The sequence below is a fragment of the Hyla sarda genome, chromosome 12, assembly GCF_029499605.1.
Source record: "Hyla sarda isolate aHylSar1 chromosome 12, aHylSar1.hap1, whole genome shotgun sequence".
NCBI classification, from domain to species: Eukaryota; Metazoa; Chordata; class Amphibia; order Anura; family Hylidae; genus Hyla; species Hyla sarda.
Window position 1 is genome coordinate 57065072 of NC_079200.1, and position 19522 is coordinate 57084593.

The 19522-nt window shown below is 47.3% G+C and overlaps 1 protein-coding gene across 1 annotated transcript in view; it reads left to right on the forward strand.

The window, feature by feature from the left end:
- Nucleotides 1–19522, forward strand: part of LOC130296235 (cadherin-like protein 26) — a 173329-nt gene that overhangs the window by 91170 nt on the left and 62637 nt on the right. Inside the window, exons 7-9 of the mRNA XM_056547570.1 lie at nucleotides 12751–12917; nucleotides 15761–15892; nucleotides 19321–19506. Of these exons, the coding sequence (XP_056403545.1) occupies nucleotides 12751–12917; nucleotides 15761–15892; nucleotides 19321–19506 (485 nt within the window). The remainder of the gene's footprint in view (nucleotides 1–12750; nucleotides 12918–15760; nucleotides 15893–19320; nucleotides 19507–19522) is intronic.

Here is a 19522-nt window from a genome sequence, read left to right on the forward strand (position 1 = left end):
CCCTTTTCAAACTTGCAGCCGCGTTCACTTAAAGCGTACCTATCATATCACAGAAAAAATAATTATTATTTGTTACTCAGTACCTCATCCTGATCATGTAACTTTTATGTGTCTAGCTTCTGTATTTCTTTTAAAATCAGCTTATATCAGATCTCACTGAATTTCCATCTTCTCACAGGCAGGGGGCGTGTCCCTCTCTTGCCCTCACTGTACATGACAACATCCTCCCTGTGTGTCACTGAGCTGTCAGCTGTCTTCCTCATGTAATCTCCTTAATACTGGGCTGGCACACTGAAATAAACCCCCTCCTGTGAGGGGTGTGGCCAAACACACACTCTGCCTGCTCTCCTCTGCTCTGTGTGTTCGGAGATCTTCACACATGGAGCGCACACAGCCCCCCCCCCTCACTTCCTATATTCCGACAGACTAGCTGATGTTCCTAACGTCGTAAAGACCATTGTAACCGGTGGGGGACATTTTATGAGGACCTCTAGTGGCCACTTTTATAGGAGCAGTTTTCTAAGGGAAACTGTGGAAAAAATAATGAAATAGTATTAGAGATATACTTATTTTCTATGGCTCTATTGTTTTAAAAATATAGTTTTGGTGAAAGTGGCCATTTAAAGACTCATATGTGGTAGCCCTTGGGGGATGTATGGTAGTTGAGGTGTTGTTTCGGTAAATGAGGGGTTAATGTTAACCCTATAGTTCGTGACGCCAAGCTGAGGGCTAGTATGCTGAGGTAATTCTCCGGCCCATCGCCACCCTTCCCAGTAACGATAGGTGCATATATAAAAAAATGACTGAAGGTCCACAAGGTACTTGAACTTGAACAACTTTACTGAAAGGCTTGCAGGTCATCCAATGCACAATAACAGTCTCAGGAATACAGTCTCTATATAGTGCAATGACTGACAGTTGTTGCGGACCTTAATTTTTAGATACAGTCTCTGAATTTAGGGTAATATTTGCAGATCTGTCCGGATTTAGGGGGATAGATAAGGTCCGGTGATCATGCAGAGTGCTTAGGGCCTAATCCGGCCTATCGCCGCCCTTCCCAGTAACGATAGGTGCATGAAATGACTGAAGGTCCACAAGGAGATTGAACTTGAACTTGAACAACTTTACTTAAGTGCTTGCGATACATCGAAGGCACAGTAACAGTCACAGACCTTATATTACTTAGTGACTGACAGTTGTTGCGGACCTTGCTATTTAGACAGTCTCTGGATTTAGGATAAATATTTGCAGATCCGTCCAGATTTAGGGCTTATATTAGGTGATGCTGCAGAGTGTCTGGGAATTGATACACTCTATATTCTGGATTACTCAGCCGTTAGTTGCTGTACAGGTCTTTCCACGTTAGGAGCACAGGAGCAAGAGAGAGAGAAGATGGCCGCCGCTCCCTTATATGGGCAGGGGGCGTGGCGAATCTGATTGGTCCGAACATCCGTCACTCACCATTACAGAGAGTAACGGGATTGCTTACGTCACAGGGCCTCCAAAGGTCCTTAAGCTTAATACCATAGAGTTTACCTAGCCATGTGACCCGCAGGTCCTGCAACGCGATGGAACCGGTAACTAACCATTTATTTACATATATATTACTGTACTTACATTACCTTTACATAAATTACTGGTCTATGAGCTGGAATAGAGGCGACAAGGGGTAGACTACATCACAGGAATCCCTACGTCCTAGGGACTCTGGCTATGGGGACTCACACATACATAGGTACCGTATAAGATGCGGTACCAGGACACCACAAACCCCCTTACTTAAGATAAGTTGGCCTCGACGTCTGTCCCCTGAGACAGAGGGACTAGGACTAGAACAGGATGCTATGTAACAGCATGATCTGTACTTTTGCTATACATCCTAAGTAGATTAAACACATTTACATTCTTTTTATACCTTTCCTAGTATCTGGGTTAGGCAATTAGAAATCTATCTAGACATTTAAATGCTATCTAGGCATTTAAAGAAACTATCTAGACATTTAGCTTCTAGCTTCCCATACAACTTTATCAAACTTATTATACATTTGAAGCTTACTAGACAATTAGATATCTGCCTAAGACATTTTATTAGCTCTCTGCACATTTTTATGAGGCTAAACTGAACATTAGCACTTACTTCTAGATATAAGGCTAACTAGACAGCTCTCTATACAGTTAGCTTCAAGCTGACTAGGCATTTGTGTTATCTCACACATTCTATTCACCAACAATAATTTACCTGTTAGTTAGTACACGAAAGGTATACTGGCTAGCCGGAAGCTAGGTCACAGTAAGGGTGGCTGCTAGGGTCTATCGGCTACACGCTACTTATCCCTAGAGCACTTTCAAAACAACCTACTAGGTTATTCTTAGAATTACGTGTTTATTTTTGTATTTGCAAGAGCACCTACTGGCCAGGCAGAGCATCTCACACACACAATGCATAAAGAAAAGAAGAAGTGTACCTAACAGTGACAGGAATTGGGTATCAATATGCTACAATTCCTTAAGTGTTTTTCTTTTAAGTGAGATATTTATTTTGATGTATGTACTAGAGAAATTTTGAGGTAGCACATTTAATTGAATAATCCAGGGTACTGGAAAGTGATTGGCAGAGCATTGAAGTGAGTTATCAAAGGTACTATGTGTGCAGGTACTAAATGTGAGTCCTGGTACCTGATGGGTAGTTTGCCCTGTGTAGTCCTTTGAGACCGCCGCAACACCACCTCCGAGTCATCAGGAGTACCTTCACTTGGGGACTCTTCAAGAACTTCAGTCCCCGAGGGACCAGCTGGAAGGCTGGAAACAGAAGCAACATCTTCGGTTAAACTGAGGGGTTTTCTTAAGACAGGTGTAGTAGTGGCATCAATATCTGGAGCAGTCACTGGAGCAGGACTGATGTAGGGGGTATCAACCAATGGTGGTTGATAGGGAGCAACAGCTACTGGCAACTGACTGGGTGACGCAGCCAGTTGTGGCTGGCTGGATGGAGCTGGGAACGGTATACCCCAATACAGGGTAGGCTGCTGAGATGGGAACAAAGGAACGTCCACAGTGGGATGAATTCCTTCTCCCGGCACATATTCTCTTATTGGCCTTGGTGGAGGTGGAGTAGAGGTAGCAGGAGGATCAGGAGGAGTAGGAGGAGATGGGCCAATCACATCTTCTTTCAGGCACACTTTTATCCTATTCCGGTGATCCACCTGTGGCTCGAACCCGTCCTTTTGTATCTCGTACACGTCCTTTTCAGGATAAGGAACCGCAGTAATGGTGTATGGCTCCGTTTCCCACAAGGAGTCCAATTTATGGGTTCTAGGAAATTTTCTGAGTCACACTTTATCTCCAAGCTGCAAGGGCTGAGCCGATGCATGTCGATTATAATCTTTCTGCTGGCGTTCATGAACTTCACCCATTTTCTTCTCAACAATGTCTTTGGCTTCCTCAATTCTTCGTTGATGAGGAGAATTGTTGAAAGGTGCATGTAGCCCGAAGGTTCGATCCTTTGGCAATTGGCCGTGTCGGCCCATCATCAGGAAAAAAGGCGTATACCCTGTAGAGCAGTGGACAGTGTTGTTGTAAATTTCCAGGAGTTCAGGCAACAGCTGAGGCCACTCTTCGTGTTTGGAGACAGAGGCTGCTCTGAGAATCTGGATGAACACTTGATTGATCCTCTCGCAGAGCCAATTCCCTTGGGGATGGTAGGCCGTTGTCCTGAGCTTCTTGCAATCATGCAACCGGCAAAGTTCTTGGAACAACTGGGATTCAAAGGCGGTTCCCCGATCCGTGAGGACCGATTCGGGACACCCCAGGGGTTGGATCCAATGTCGATAGAAGAGTTGAGCAGCCGTCTTGGCGGTAAGATCCTTGACGGGGACCACGACCACCCAATTGGAATATTGATCCACCATAGTTAGAGCATGACAATAGCCAGATCGAGTGGGGGCCAGCTTCACATGGTCCAAGGCAACAATTTAATTCGGCCTTTCCGTACAGATGGGATGCAAAGGGTCTCTTGCGTCCCTTCGGGGGTTCTTTATCACGTTGCACACGGAGCACTCGGCACACCATTTCTCAATGTCTCCCCGCATCCCAATCCAGTAAAATCTCCTTCTGACCGTGATCTCTGTCTTATGGACCCCAAAGTGTCCAGATTGATCATGATAGGCATTCAGAACCATGGCTGCATCCCTTCTGGGAACCAGGTGGACAGATCTTCAGGGACTTTGGGAGATCCAGGTCCGTCGCCCGCCTGGGCACCCCACCTTCGGTAGAAGGGAGGCATTTCCACATCTTCCGACACATCTTCAGCAGGAGGTGCTTCCCCCGGGTCCATGCGAGAAAGTACATCCACATTAACATTGTTTTTTCCGCTGCGATACTTAATGTTGAAATCATAGCTGGCCAACCGAGAGGCCCAACACTGTTCAAGAGCTCCTAACTTAGCAGTGTTCAAATGGGCCAAGGGGTTGTTATCAGTGTAGACCATGAAGGGAGTAGCAGCCAGATAGTCCTCAAACTTCTCATTAATGGCCCAGACTAGGGCCAGGAGCTCCAGCTTGAAGGAGCTATAGTTGGCATCATTCTTCTCAGCCCCTCGAAGATGCCGGCTGGCATAGGCAATCACCCTCTCTTTGCCATCTTGCACTTGAGATAAGACCTCCCCCAGACCTTCAAAGCTAGCGTCTGTGTATAAACGGAACGGCAGGCTGTAGTCAGGATATGCCAAAATGGGGGGTTCTGTGAGGAGGTACTTCAGGGCTCGAAAGGCATCTTCTTGCTCCTCTGCCCACTGTATGGGAAGCCTCCCATTATAATTATCCCGGGCAGTCCCTCTCAGTAATTCAGTCAAAGGTCCCGCAATTTGAGCAAAATGGGGGATGAAGCGCCTGTAATATCCATCAAACCCCAGGAAACTTCGGACGTCTCGCATCATCCTGGGTGTAGGCCACTCTTTCACAGCACTTACTTTGTCTGGATCAGGTTGGACTACTTGAGCACTGACGACATGTCCCAGATAGTGCACTTGTGGTTTTAGCAAGTGACATTTGGAAGGCTTAACCTTGAGTCCATGTTGGATAAGGACTTGGAAAACTTCTTTCAGATGATCCAGGTGTTCCTGATATGTCCGATAATAGACGATGACATCATCTAAATACAACAGAACACTCTGGAAGTTGAGATGCCCCAAGCATCGCTCCATTAGGCATTTGGAAAGTAGCTGGTGCATTACACAGTCCAAAGGGCATACTTTTGAACTCGAAAAAAGACCCATAGGGGTCACAAATGCGGTCTTCTCTCTATCCTCTTCTGCCATTGGTACCTGCCAGTAGCCGCTCGTCAGATCCAGTATGGAGAAGTAGGCGGCTGACCCCAATGCAGTCAAGGATTCTTCGATGCGAGGGAGAGGATAGGCATCCTTATGAATTATGTTGTTCAACTTCCGCTAATCCACGCAAAAGCGGATAGTTCCATCTTTTTTCTTCACCAGGACCAAAGGTGCAGCCCAAGGACTCTGGCTTTCCTGGATGACATCGGCCTCTTTCATCTCCACGAGCATTTTCTTTATGGTCTGATACATCCCAGGAGTCACAGGGCGATGTCTCTCTTTAATGGGTGGATTATCTCCAGTGAGAATCCTATGTTTGATCATGGTGGTCCTGCCAAAGTCTGTTGGGAATTTGCTTAAAGCTTCTTGATATTTCTTAGCCACCTGAATGACTCCTTCCACCTGTTCCTTGGGGGTATCTTCGCCTCCAATCTGTAGTTGGCTCCACCAAGGTTCCTCAGGATTCTGGTCAGGTCCTCGTTGAACCACCTGTGACTTCGAGATCACATCTCTGACATCTACATAATGTAGAGTAGCCACTGGGGTATACTTGGGTAGTTGGACCGCAACTTGAGAGAGGTTAATAAGTCTCACCGGAACCTTCCCATTACGTACGGTTACCAGACTTCTAGCGGCTCGCACCAAGGGACAATCTTCCAGTAGAAGAGGTTCCAAGAGCGCCTGGTAATCTTGATTTTTCACCCCGGGTTGGGCACGGCACCAAATAACTGTCTCTGTCTGTGGTTGTAGACTAACGGCTCGGATATCTTGAATCCTTACTCGACAGATTTCTCCTTGATGATTCACGAACTTCTGTTCTGCTTGGAGGATTTTGAGGTGGTGTTTGGCAGCTCGCCGGCCTGGGGGTGACAGGTGAGGGAGAGATGCATGCAGTGCACAGACAATGTCATCAAAACAGTGCCTCTCTTGGTTCCTCTATATCTGCCAACGTCAGGGGCAGGATTAGACTTAACATAGCTTTGCCACACCATATTGGTGAGGATGGAGTTGTGGAAGACAGCTTGAGAAGGGGTTATAGGCTTACTAGCCGGGATCACAGTGGGGCAATAGGGCTTGAGCACCATCTCCAAATTAGGAGCAACCCATGACCCTTTTGTTGGTACCCTGGAAGCAGGCAAACTCTCCGTGTCAGAAGAGGGCCTTGGTACATACGTTGGTACCTGTGCAGGAGGCAAACTCTCATTGCTCCAAGAGGGCCTAGGTAAGGTCTTTGGTGCCCGCAATTTGGGCTTGCTTTCTTGAACTTGAGCAGGACTTGACTCTCGACGATCTGTAGAAAATGAAGAACTTGACTCTTTACTGTACAGAGAAGATGATGAACTTGACTCTTGAAGCTCCTCCTCCTTGGGTGCGCTGGTGGAGGCTTTAGGAGCAGACCTTGTCGGCCTCAAGTTGAAGGGATCGGACTCCCAATCCGTTGATGGGAAATATTTGAAAGGAAGCTGTGTTGGGGCTGTTGGTCTGGTGACCGCCGCAGCCCATTCTCCACGAAGGCTCTGGACGGGGGTGTACTCCACAATTTCACCCACCTCCAAGGTATAGAATTTCTTATGGAGATATGGCCTTTGCACTGCTCGCCGGTTTACGAGGATGGTCTGCCCAGTGTGGCAGTCAAGGAGTGTCCCATAACCTCTGACCTTGTCGAACTTGGCCACAGTTGCTCTTCTTCTTTCTAATGGCTCTTCCCCTTCTCGGGGGTGATACCATTTACGAATGTACAATGCCTCCATTTCTTTGGTATTTTCTTGATACCGCACTCTTTCTTCATAAGGCAAATGTACGTGCTTTGGAGCGTAGAGTTCTTTGTATCGGGCCTTTAGCTTTTCCATCAATTCGGCCAGCTCGGCTTCTTGACGGGCCCTTTCCCTTTCTGCAGTTGGGATTGGTGTGGGAGTGTCTTCCCAGGTAACGGTTGAAGTACTCTGTGCTCGATCAGCTCCGGCTCATCTCCGAACACCCATTGCGGCAATTTTGGTGAGCACGGTCGTGCACTTGGCAAGCTTGATCGAGGAATGACCTCCGGGCTGGAGGAGGAAGAATAGGCCGCCTCTGGCGGGGTACTCACAGCAGACTCCTCCGACGGGATCTCGGCCCACGAGCCCCAGGTTCTGTGGTGAGGGGACAATCTCACCGGTGACGCACCTCCAGGTGTCCCTGCACTGTTCGCTGGAGGTGTCTCTGGCCAATCGTCATCATCATCAGGCAGTGGGGGAAGATTGCAGGCTCCCTCTTCATCTAATAACAACCACTGCAGACGGTCAGCAAGCTCTTGAAAAAGTTGGGTTGAGACTGCCACAACTTTCCGTGTTTCCGGCACCATTTTGCCAACTTGACCACGTGGAACGCTGCTCTCCGCCATGTCTGTACTCTACGGCTCTCTCTGCAGACTGAAGAGGTCGCTCTGTGTGGCGTCTTTTATAGTAGGCTTCTCCAAAATGACGCTGGGCAGGAAGGACGCTATCGGTGCAGCCCCGACTTCCATTCCCTCCGTAAACGACTCCTGCATCTCTGAGTTCCCTTTTGGCTGGGATACAGCCAATTGGCGTCCACGGGGTGGGGCGGGGCATGGCGCAGCACGGGCTTTCTTTGCACGCTTTTCCGGCACATGAATAAAGTTCGCTTTCTGGGGGGGAGTACACTTTCACTAGTGGCAATAGCAGGCACACACCCGAATCCTGTTCGTGCTACGCCAAAAAGGCTTTGTGGTAGCCCTTGGGGGGTATATGGTAGTGGTGGTATTGTATCGGTATATGAGGGGTTAAAGTTAACCCTATAGTTCATGACACCAGGCTGAGGGCTGTTATGCTGAGGCAATGCTCCAGCCTATCGCCGCCCTTCCCAGTACGATAGGTGCATGAAATGACTGAAGGTCCACAAGGAGATTGAACTTGAACTTGAACAACTTTACTTAAGTGCTTGCGATACATCCAAGGCACAGTAACAGTCTCGTACAAACAGTCCTTATATTACTTAGTGACTGACAGTTGTTGCGGACCTTGCTATTTAGACAGTCTCTGAATTTAGGATAAATATTTGCAGATCAGTCCGGATTTAGGGGTTATATTAGGCCCGGTGATGCTGCAGAGTGTCTGGGAATTGATACACTCTATATTCTGGATTACTCAGCCGTTGCCGCAAGGCTCGGGCCTAACTCACTGCGTTAGTTGCTGTACAGGTCTTTCCACGTCAGGAGTACAGGAGCAAGATAGAGAGAAGATGGCCGCCGCTCCCTTATATGGACAGGGGGCATGGCGAATCTGATTGGTCCGAACATCCGTCACTCACCATTACAGAGGGTAATGGGATTACTTACGTCACAGGGCCTCCAAAGGTCTTTAAGCTTAATACCATAGAGTTTACCTAGTCATGTGACCCTCAGGTCCTGCAACGCTATGGAACCGGTAATTAACCATTTATTTACATATATATTACTGTATTTACATTACCTTTACATAAATTACTGGTCTATGAGCTGGAATAGAGGCGACAAGGGGTAGACTACATCACAGGAATCCCTACATCCTAGGGACTCTGGCTATGGGGACCCACACATACATAGGTACCGTATAAGATGCGGTACCGGGACACCACAACTATTTATTTACATTTATACAATCCTATAGATATACATCCCAAATGGTTACTGGATAATTACTATCTGGATGAGAGGTGACAAGGGGTGAACTAGACAATGGGGACCCCGACGTCCTAGGGACTCTGGCTAAGGGTACACAGGTACCGGATAGGATACGGTACCGGGACACCACACATAGAACATGGAACAAATGTAGAGACCATAAGGCTGACCACTGTACATATCTCCAAAGGATTGGTGTTCAACCCCCTATGGAGAGCCTGGCCAACACTGTGATGTGCAGGCGATTGTAAAAGATACTAGATAGAACATAGAAGGTAATGATCAGGGGAGGTGAGAGAGGTGAAAGAAGACCAAATCAATAGTTTGACCGCAAAGTCCTTTAGGATCTCCTGCAATAACAGATAAGGTCTCTGTCCATCTTGGCTTCTGAAAGAAAACGATGGATGTTGTAGGCAAATCAAGGAAAGGTGTGTTTACTTTCGGCCTTAGTTTTTTTTGGCCTGTTTTCAATGCTGCCCAAAATGGGGGAGATTTTTGAAAATCTGTCCAGAGGAAAAGTTGCTGAGTTGCCCATAACAACCAATCAGATCACTTCTTTCATTTTTCAAAGGCGTTTTGAAAAATTAAAGAAGCGACCTAATTGGTTGCTATGGGCAACTCAGCAACTTTTCCTCTGGACAGATTTTCATAAATATCCCCCTATAATTTATGTCCTAATGTCTTTATGATTGTAGAATAGGAAAAAAGATTTAATGAGCAAGAGAATGAGCCCAGATAACATATACAGGAGAAACAGGGATGGACTGACAACTCATGAGGCCTCCAGGCAATTGATAATTATGGGGCCCCCATGGGCCCACCAGCGGGGCTAGCGACAGGTCCCATCTCGGCTAAAGGTAAATAAAAAAAAAAAAAGTCCTGGCAGCGACGAGCCCCCCAGCAGTCCGCCCCTGAAATAAAATATCTTTGTTTCTACTTACCGTATATACTCGAGTATAAGCCGACCCGAGTATAAGCCGAGACCCCTAATTTCAACCCAAAATCCCAGGAAAAGTTATTGACTCGAGTATAAGCCTAGGGTGGGAAATACCTCATCCCCCCCTGTCATCATCCAGACCCGTCATTAACATCCTCATCATCCCCTTGTCATCATCCCACACATCCCCCCTTCATCATCCCCTTGTCATCATCCCACACATCCCCTTATCATCCCACACATCCCCCCTTCATCATCCCCTTGTCATCATCCCACACATCCCCCCTTCATCATCCCCTTGTCATCATCCCACACATCCCCTTATCCCACACATCCCCCCTTCATCATCCCCTTGTCATCATCCCACACATCCCCTTATCCCACACATCCCCCCTTCATCATCCCCTTGTCATCATCCCACACATCCCCTTGTCATCATCCCACACATCCCCCCTTCATCATCCCCTTGTCATCATCCCACACATCCCCTTATCATCCCACACATCCCCCCTTCATCATCCCCTTGTCATCATCCCACACATCCCCTTATCATCCCACACATCCCCCCTTCATCATCCCCTTGTAATCATCCCACCCCCCCCCCCCCTTCATCATCCCCACCCCCCTTCATCATCCCCACACCCCCCCCCCCCCTTCATCATCCTCTTCTCATCATTCGCCCTCAGTGGTCTTCAACCTGCGGACCTCCAGAGGTTTCAAAACTACAACTCCCAGCAAGCCCGGGCAGCCATCGGCTGTCCGGGCTTGCTGGGAGTTGTAGTTTTGAAACCTCCGGAGGTCCGCAGGTTGAAGACCACTGCGGCCTTCAACATGCGGACCTCCAGAGGTTTCAAAACTACAACTCCCAGCAAGCCCGGGCAGCCATCGGCTGTCCGGGCTTGCTGGGAGTTGTAGTTTTGAAACCTCCGGAGGTCCGCAGGTTGAAGACCACTGCGGCCTTCAACATCATCCAGCCCCTCTCACCCCCTTTAGTTCTGAGTACTCACCTCCGCTCGGCGCTGGTCCGGTCCTGCAGGGCTGTCCGGTAAGGAGGTGGTCCGGTGAGGAGGTGGTCCGGGCTGCTATCTTCACCGGGGGCGCCTCTTCTCCGCGCTTCCGGCCCGGAATAGAGCCGTTGCCTTGACAACGACGCAGTTGTCTATTCTGAGGCCGGGCCCGAAGCGCTTAGAAGAGGCCTCCCCGGTGAAGATAGCAGCCCGGACCACCTCCTCACCGGACCACCTCCTTACCGGACAGCCCTGCAGGACCGGACCAGCGCCGAGCGGAGGTGAGTACTCAGAACTAAAGGGGGTGAGAGGGGCTGGATGATGTTGAAGGCCGCAGTGGTCTTCAACCTGCGGACCTCCGGAGGTTTCAAAACTACAACTCCCAGCAAGCCCGGACAGCCGATGGCTGCCCTGGCTTGCTGGGAGTTGTAGTTTTGAAACCTCTGGAGGTCCGCATGTTGAAGACCACTGCGGGTGGGGGAGTTCACTCGAGTATAAGCCGAGGGGGACTATTAAAGTGTAAAAATAAAAGTAAAAAATAAAGGTAAAAAAATGTGAAAATCCCCTTTGGTTGTGCCATACATTTTATGGTAAAGTGAGTGATGTCATTACAAAGAACAACTCGTTGCACAAAAAAACAAGCCCTCATACTAGTCTGGTCTGTGGATGAAAATATAAAAGAGTTGATTTTTAGAAGGCAAGGAGGAAAAAAAAACGTAAAAATAAATTTGTCTAAGTCCTTAAGGCACAAATGGGCTGAGTCCTTAAAGGGGTATTCCGGGCAAAAACATCTTATCTCCTATCGAAAGGATAGGGGATGTATGATCACGGGGGGCGCTGCTGGGACCCCCCATGATCTCCCTGCAGCAGCCCGCATTCTATGCGTAGCTGTGTCTGAAGTTTCAGAAACCTCCGGGCTTCCGAGACGGGGACATGACGTCACGCACGCCCCCTCCTTTCATTTCTATGGGAGGGGGCATAACGGCCGCAACGCCCCCTCCCATAGACATGAATGGAGGGGGCATGGCGTGACGTCACGTCCCCATCTCGGAAGCCCGGAGGTTTCAGAAACTTCAGATGCAGCTACGCATAGAATGCGGGCTGCTGTAGGGAGATCGCGGGGGGTCCCAGCGGCGGGCCCCCCGCGATCAGACATCTTACCCCCTATATTTTGCCCGGAATACCCCTTTAAGGGGTTAAAGTGGAATTTTCGAGAGGATTCATACGGAATTCCACTTGAGAATACCATTGCAGTGGAGTCACATTTTTAACAGGATTTTGCTGCACTGTGCACACAGTGGAATGTTGGCGGGGGAAAAATTTTTTGCAGAAATCCTAATTTAGGCCTCCGCAGAAAGAACTGACTTGTTAATTCTTTCTTCGGAATCCTAGCGCCACCATGGTCCTAGCGCCACCATGTTCTGCTGTTTGCAGAATGTCCGTCAGAAGTTTTTCTGGCAGACATTGTGCAAAAATTTTGCCAATAATTTTGCTATTTCACCTAAAAAGTTGGATAAGAACATTTTTTATTTTTACCATAAACTTGCAGTAAGTGAACACAAAATTATGCCAAATAATAGGGAGCTTTTAATGTTACCAGTCTCCTTTAACTTCACATGAAAATATCCACCCTTCCCGTAACTGCCATAATATTCTTCTTCTCTGATGTGGAGAGTCCATGGGGAATTTCACAGCTAGATAAGAAAAAGGAGCCAGTAATATACATAATAAAGAGGCCCTGAAGACCCTGTATGCTTTTGGTGTAGGGCCCAGAGGACATGTTTGGTAACTTCTGTGACATGGGAGCATTTCTGTATTTCAGGTTATACAATTTTCACTTTGCTGGCCTATGACCAGGATGAAGAAAGCAGCAAGAACTCTATTGTCAACTATTACCTGAGGTCACAAATGCCTATCGATCCCAATGTCGAGTTCACCATTAACAAAGACACAGGTTTCATCTCCTTCAAAGGTTGCTTAAATTATGAGGTAAAAATCTGCATATGGCTAAATAAAAAGCACGTAAAGGGGTTATCCAAGAATAGAAAAACTGAGCTATTTTATTTCAAAAACAGCTCCCTGTCTGTCTCCAGGTTGTGTGTGGTATTACAATTTTCCTACATCCAACCTGGCGACAGAGTGCGTTTTTTGAAAGATATTAGCTCTGTTTTTCTATTTCTGGATAACCCTTTTAATTCTTAGGGGAAACAATACTTTGTAATAAGAATATTTCTAAATAGTATTATATAATACAAGTTTGGAGAGCTGCCTGTTTAAATGTATATGGATTACTATTACCGTATATCCCGGCGTATAAGATGACTTTTAACCCCAAATTTTCTTCTGAAAAGTCGGGGGTCGTCTTATACGCCGGGTATTGAGGTCCGGGATAGGAAAACTTCTGATTATCTGCCCGGGCTGCCTCCCGTGTGCGGCTGCAGGTGGGGGGCCGGCCAAAGCAAGTAAAAACTAATACTGTATACTAAAAACCAGGGTGCCTCCAGCTGTTGTGAAACTACAACTCCCAGCATGGCAAAGGCTGTCCGGGCATGCTGGGAGTTGTAGTTTTACAACAGCTGGAGGCCCCCTGGTTTTTAGTATACAGTATTAGTTTTTACCTGCTCTGGCCGGCCCCAGCCTGCAGCCACATACGGGAGCCGGCCCGGGCAGATAATCATAGGTATTCCTATGCCGGACATCCCTGTGTCCCGAAAAATCTTTTCGGGACATAAGGATGTCCGCCGGCCACTTACCATTCCCCGGCAGCACGTGTCCTCCTGTGATCCTCCTTCGGTCCTCCTGCGGTCCGGTCCTCCGTCTCTATGGTTGTACGGACGGGACGTCAGTGACGTCACATGCCTACAACCATAGAGGCAGAGGAGCGTAGGACCAGGAGGACCGCAGGAGGACGCGCACCGACTGGGGCCTAGTGAGTGACCGGTCGTGCTATCTTAAGTGATCCGGTCACCGCTCCCCGGTCCCGGCACCTACTGCTATGGTCCATAGGCCATAGCAGTAGTTGGTGACCCGGGCCGGAGGAGCGGTGATCGGAACACTGTGGGGGCAGACCAGTACAGACATACAGCCTGCAGCCATACACTGTATATGGCTGGAAGCTGTATGTCTGTTGGGGGGAGCTGCCAATCTAATGTGGGGGAGCTGCATACTATTGTGGGGGAGCTGCCTACAAATGTGGGGGGGAGCTGCCTACAAATGTGGGGGGAGCTGACTACAAATGTGTGGGGAGCTGACTACAAATGTGGGGGGAGCTGCCTACAAATGTGGGGGGAGCTGCCTACTATTGTGGGGGGAGCTGCCTGCTATTGTGGGGGGAGCTGCCTACGATTGTGGGGGAACTGCCTACTATTGTGGGGGAAATGCTGACCTAATGTGGGGGGAATTGCCTACAAATGTGGGGGGAGCTGCCTACTATTGTGGGGGAACTGCTACTAATGTGGGGGAGCTGCCTTCTAATGTGGGGTAACTGCTGACTTAATGTGGGGTAACTCCCGACCTATTGTGGGGGAGCTGCCTACTATTGTGGGGGAACTGCCGACCTAATGTGGGGGAACTGCCAACTTAATGTGGGGGGAACTATACTGCCTACCTAATGTGGGGGGAATTATACTGCCTACCTAATGTGGGGGGAACTATGATGCCTACCTAATGTGGGGGGAACTACAAGGTACCGTACATCGCGGTAGGAGGGGTAGTCTTATATGGTGAGTATATCCCAAACTCTATATTTTAACTGTAAAAGTTGGGGGTCGTCTTATACGCCAAGTCGTCTTATACACCGGCATATACGGTACTCCTCTTATGGGTGTCCATGTTTGTTCTTGAAACAGTACCACTCTACTGTGTGTCTGCTATTGCTTAATGTTTTAGTGTCCATTGATATTGTGGTCAGGACCCTCAGTACTTTTTGCTAAAATAAAGGAAATAGCTATATGTCCTAATAAATTGACTGTATTGGGGAGAGTCATCAAAACCTGTGTAGAGAAGAGTAGTGCAGTTGCCCATAGCAACCAGATTGCTTTATATGTATTCACATATAAAGAATGTATTCACACATACAGGATCCTGCGCATATTTGATGTGCATGATTTGAAGCTGCAGACTTTATGCTGCAGATGTCAATGTAAAGTAACTGACTGAACAGCTTTAAAACTGCAGCTTCAAATATGTACAGGATACACTGCGTGTGAATACACCCTGAGGGTAGGCCATATTTTGTTACTAAACAATAGATGAGGGCACTGTTGTGGTCCTGGACCCAGACCTAATTGATAAGGTCACTGTGTATAGAATGCTGTAGATAGCGGTCTGTCACTGCGGGAGATCGAGGTCCTCATGCCTGTGAGTCCGGGGGTTCTGGGGACCAAGAAGCCCAAAGTCACATAGCAGATAATAGCATAGAAGAAACAGGTACTCACACTCTCTGCTAGGCTGCTGTAGCTCGACTCTTTTGGTGTGTACAGACAATCCGGTGTCAGACTAGTAGCAGGGCGCTCTGAAGCAAGGTGACTGCTGGCGAAGTTTCGCGCTGGTTGCGCTTCTTCTGGTCTCGATATTTTGCTTCTGCATATTTTCCTACCCATCAGTGGGCAGCAAAATATGCAGCTGATTTTGTTACCCATTGACTTCAGTGGGTAAGAATATACACAGCAGCAAATATGCAGCAAAATATGGCACGTGTGACCCTACTGTAAATGTTAAAAGGGCCTCTGAAGAATGAAATAAGTTATCTGAGTGGTTGCTATGGGCGAATGCACTACTTTTCCTATACACAGATTTTGATAACACTTACACTATGTCTTTTCTTTTTACAGGCTAATAGGAATTACAAGCTGTTGATTGAAGCCCAGGACAATGGTGTGGAAACACGACAGAGCAGCACCTGTGAGGTCAATGTCGAGGTGTTGGATAAGAACACCCAAATTCCAAAGTTGTTACAGCAAGATGTATGTACCTAGAAGTAATTGCGTATTTCATTATATCTAGAGCATTTTCCTTAACATGTGGCTCTCACATATTGGTGGGAATTGTAGTTCTGCAAGAGCTGGACAGTTAGATGGTGTAGGGTGGAGACCAATGATCTAGAACATGTTTTTCATCTTCACTGATACTAGACTGTATCAATACACTGAGAACCTGTAGTATTAAAGTGCACTTTGTCAAACCTAGTGAAAACGCTCAGTCTCTTCTAAGGATAAAAGTGACCATAAACATAAGATAGCTTTTGTCCGAATCATTTGCCTTATAGTTATCCCTCCCTATTCATAAATACAAATGAACTCACCAGCATGCATGTGCTCAATTTGAGGAGAGAGAAAAAGACTCTACGGGACACATCTCTCCAGGAACCAAAGTGTTGGCCATTTAAATTACAAAATACCCAATCCTTCTTTTGGGGAAGAGTTAGGAGGGCTCCATTTACAGTACATGATGACTGAAGTGCAACCGACACATATGTAATGTGTGTGACACTCACCGGAGAAGACTGGAGGTGGATCCGCTGAGCACCGCGTGGCAGATGTAGAGAGCCGCACCAGGGAGCAGAATCTAAGACGCCGCTGGTCTTCACTAGAGCCCGCCGCGAAGCAGGATGGACTTGCTGCGGCAGGCGACGTCCAGGTCGCTTGCGCTGGTACGACTCGACCACGCGGGCGGCCGAGGTGGTACTTGGCACAGAGAGGAGTAACCGGGAGGTAGGGAGCGGGCAAGCTGTCGGGCTGATGGTAGGTCGTGGGCTGGGAAGAGCTAAGGTCAGAGGCTGGAGACTGGGTACGTAGTCAGGGACGTAGCAGAAGGTCAAGGGCTGGCGGCTAAGGTACGAAGTCGGGGATGTAGCTTAAAGGTCAGGTAGCACAGGTAGTCAACAGTAGTGGTACGCTTTCTCTAGGGCAATAGCACAAAGATCCGGCAGGGAACAAGGGAAGTGAGGTGCTTAAATAAGGTGGGACCAATAAGTGACAAATAGAAAGGGTACTGTCCCTTTAAATCTCACAGAGTGGCGCGCGCGCGCCCTGGGGGAGAGACGCGCGCGCACCAGCACTGCAGGAGGATGCACGGGAGACGCGCCGAGAGAAGCCCAAGGACGCGGCTCCCGTGCGAGCGGGACGAGGATGCTGCCCAGCTGGAGTGACAGAGGAGGAAGGTAAGTGGCGGGGAGGAGAATGCCGGGGCATGGGCACACAGAAGCGAGAGAGGAGGCGCAGACGGCCCCGCGCAGGACACCGGGACACGGAGCGGGCCGTGACAGTGTGTATAGCCAGCTGAAGAGCCCATGAACATGGCATTGCCACACCCTGGAGACAGCAGATGTTTCACGCCAATAGGTGTTTCTTCAGCCCATTGCTGAAGAAACACACATTGGCGTGAAACTGCAGCTGTGGTCCAGGTAAAACATTTTGGAATGTTCAAGTCCGAATAAACGTTTTGGAAGAGTTCTTATGGTGAGTGCTCTGTTTTTTCCTCTTACATGGTATTGTAGCTGATATAACTCAGTCTCAGGTTTGCCATTGCAGAAATCTAACAAGTGGCTTTTAATGGCTTGAGCAAATGGGCACCCCGAAGGGTGTATATAGCTAAAGAATGGAATCCCTGCATAATTTACTGTAGCTCCTTGAGGGATTTTCTCTAGCCCAAAGTCTGTCCACTGAGGAGGATGCTCACTGGTTTGCTTTTGGTGCTTTTCCAAAGGTAGCTGTACTCACAGAAAATGATGGACTGCAACGCTCATAGCGGGGCACAAGCTCTGAAGCTAGACCCATTCTGAAGCCCTAAAGGGTCCTAGTGCTGCAATGGAGTATATGCTGAAATTACACGTCTTTCCATCCTGTTCCTTATTTCTCACTCATTCCTTGTTTAGTCTTCCTCAGGATAGGCTAAGTGGTTTCACTGGGATGATACCAGACACAGGGGCTTGTATGTCCCAGGCATTCCAAAGGATCATAGCCTAATGAGGGGGGCAGGACGTTTCTCTCTATCTCACCCTACCATTAACTAATTCCTTCTAGGAGAAGTGAAGCTGAGCCTGGGGAGGCTTCTCCCACTTTCTAGAACACTCCTCACAAGTACAATGCTTTTGGAATCTTCAGACCATTTGACTTTTTTGACATTTTGCTATATGTTGACCTTGTGCTAAAATAAAAAAATCAAGCCCCACTCCCATCAATCTATATTCAATACTCATAACAGAAAAAACTAAACTTTCACAAGGACATACATATTCAGACTGTTTGCTATGACACTTGGTATTTAGCTCTGGCTCCTCCCATTTCTCCCACATCCTTGAGATGTTTCTACACCTTGATTGGAGTTACCTGTGGTAAAATCAGGTGACTGGACAAGATTTAGATATATACACCCCTGTCTCACAGCTTACAATGCTTATCACATATAACCAAGCCGTGAGGTAGGAAAGAACTGCCTGTAGAGCTCAGAGACAGGATTGTGTGGAGGCTTAGTTTTGATATACATTGTCAGCTTTGAGACCTTCTATAGACAGGGCTGTGTCTTTCCAACTTATATCCAATCATCTGAATTTACAACAGGTGACTTTGATCAAGGTGTATAATTTCAATTGTAATTTCAAATAGCAAAGATTTATAACATTCTGTTTTACTATTTAACTATACATTATGGGGTTTTGGGTGCAAAATGATGGGGAAAACCTGACTTATTTTTTTTATTTTAGCACAAGACACAACATAACAAAATGTAAAAAAAGTGAAAAGCTCTGAAGACTTTCTGAGTGCTTTGTATATCAGACCATGTTACACTGATTAATAAAATTAGCAATGTTCACAACTCCTTAGTGAAGACTAAATGAGTTTCTGGAATCATGGTCCAAAGATATATATGTTCTTGCAAACTTGTCAATTCCACTTCTAATTTGTTGTAAGGTATAGTAATACGTAGTGTTAAGCGGCATAGGCCATATTCGAATTCGCGATATTTCGCGAATATATGGACGAATATTCGTCATATATTCGCTAACTTCGCATATTGGTAATATTCGCGTTTTATTTTCGCATATGCGAAAATTCTCGTAAGCAAAAATTTGCGTATACAGAAATTAGCATAAGCGAAAATTCGCATATGCGAAAATTTGCTTATGCAGAAAATTTGCACGCCAGTCTCATACAATAGTATTAGAGCCTTCTTTACACCACACAAGCTGGAAGCAGAGAGGGGTGATCACTGTGATGTGTACTGTGAAAAAAAATAACCCGAATATTCGTAATTACGAATATATAGTGCTATATTCGCGAATTTGCGAAAATGCGATATTCACGAATAAAATTTGCCTTGCGAATATTCGCGAGCAAAACTAGTGATAAGATCTACTCTAAAGGATACGTAAAATGTCTTTACCTCCCTACAGCTACGTGCTGAAGTGCCTGAGCGAGATGCCAATGTAACCATATTACGAATTGGAATAAATGATGGGGATACCCCATATACCCCAGGATGGAGAGCCAAATTTACTATCATTGAGGGAAATGATGATGAACACTTCTTAATTTCAACAGACCCAGTGACAAATGAAGGTCTTCTTAATGTGACTACGGTGAGATTACCATATA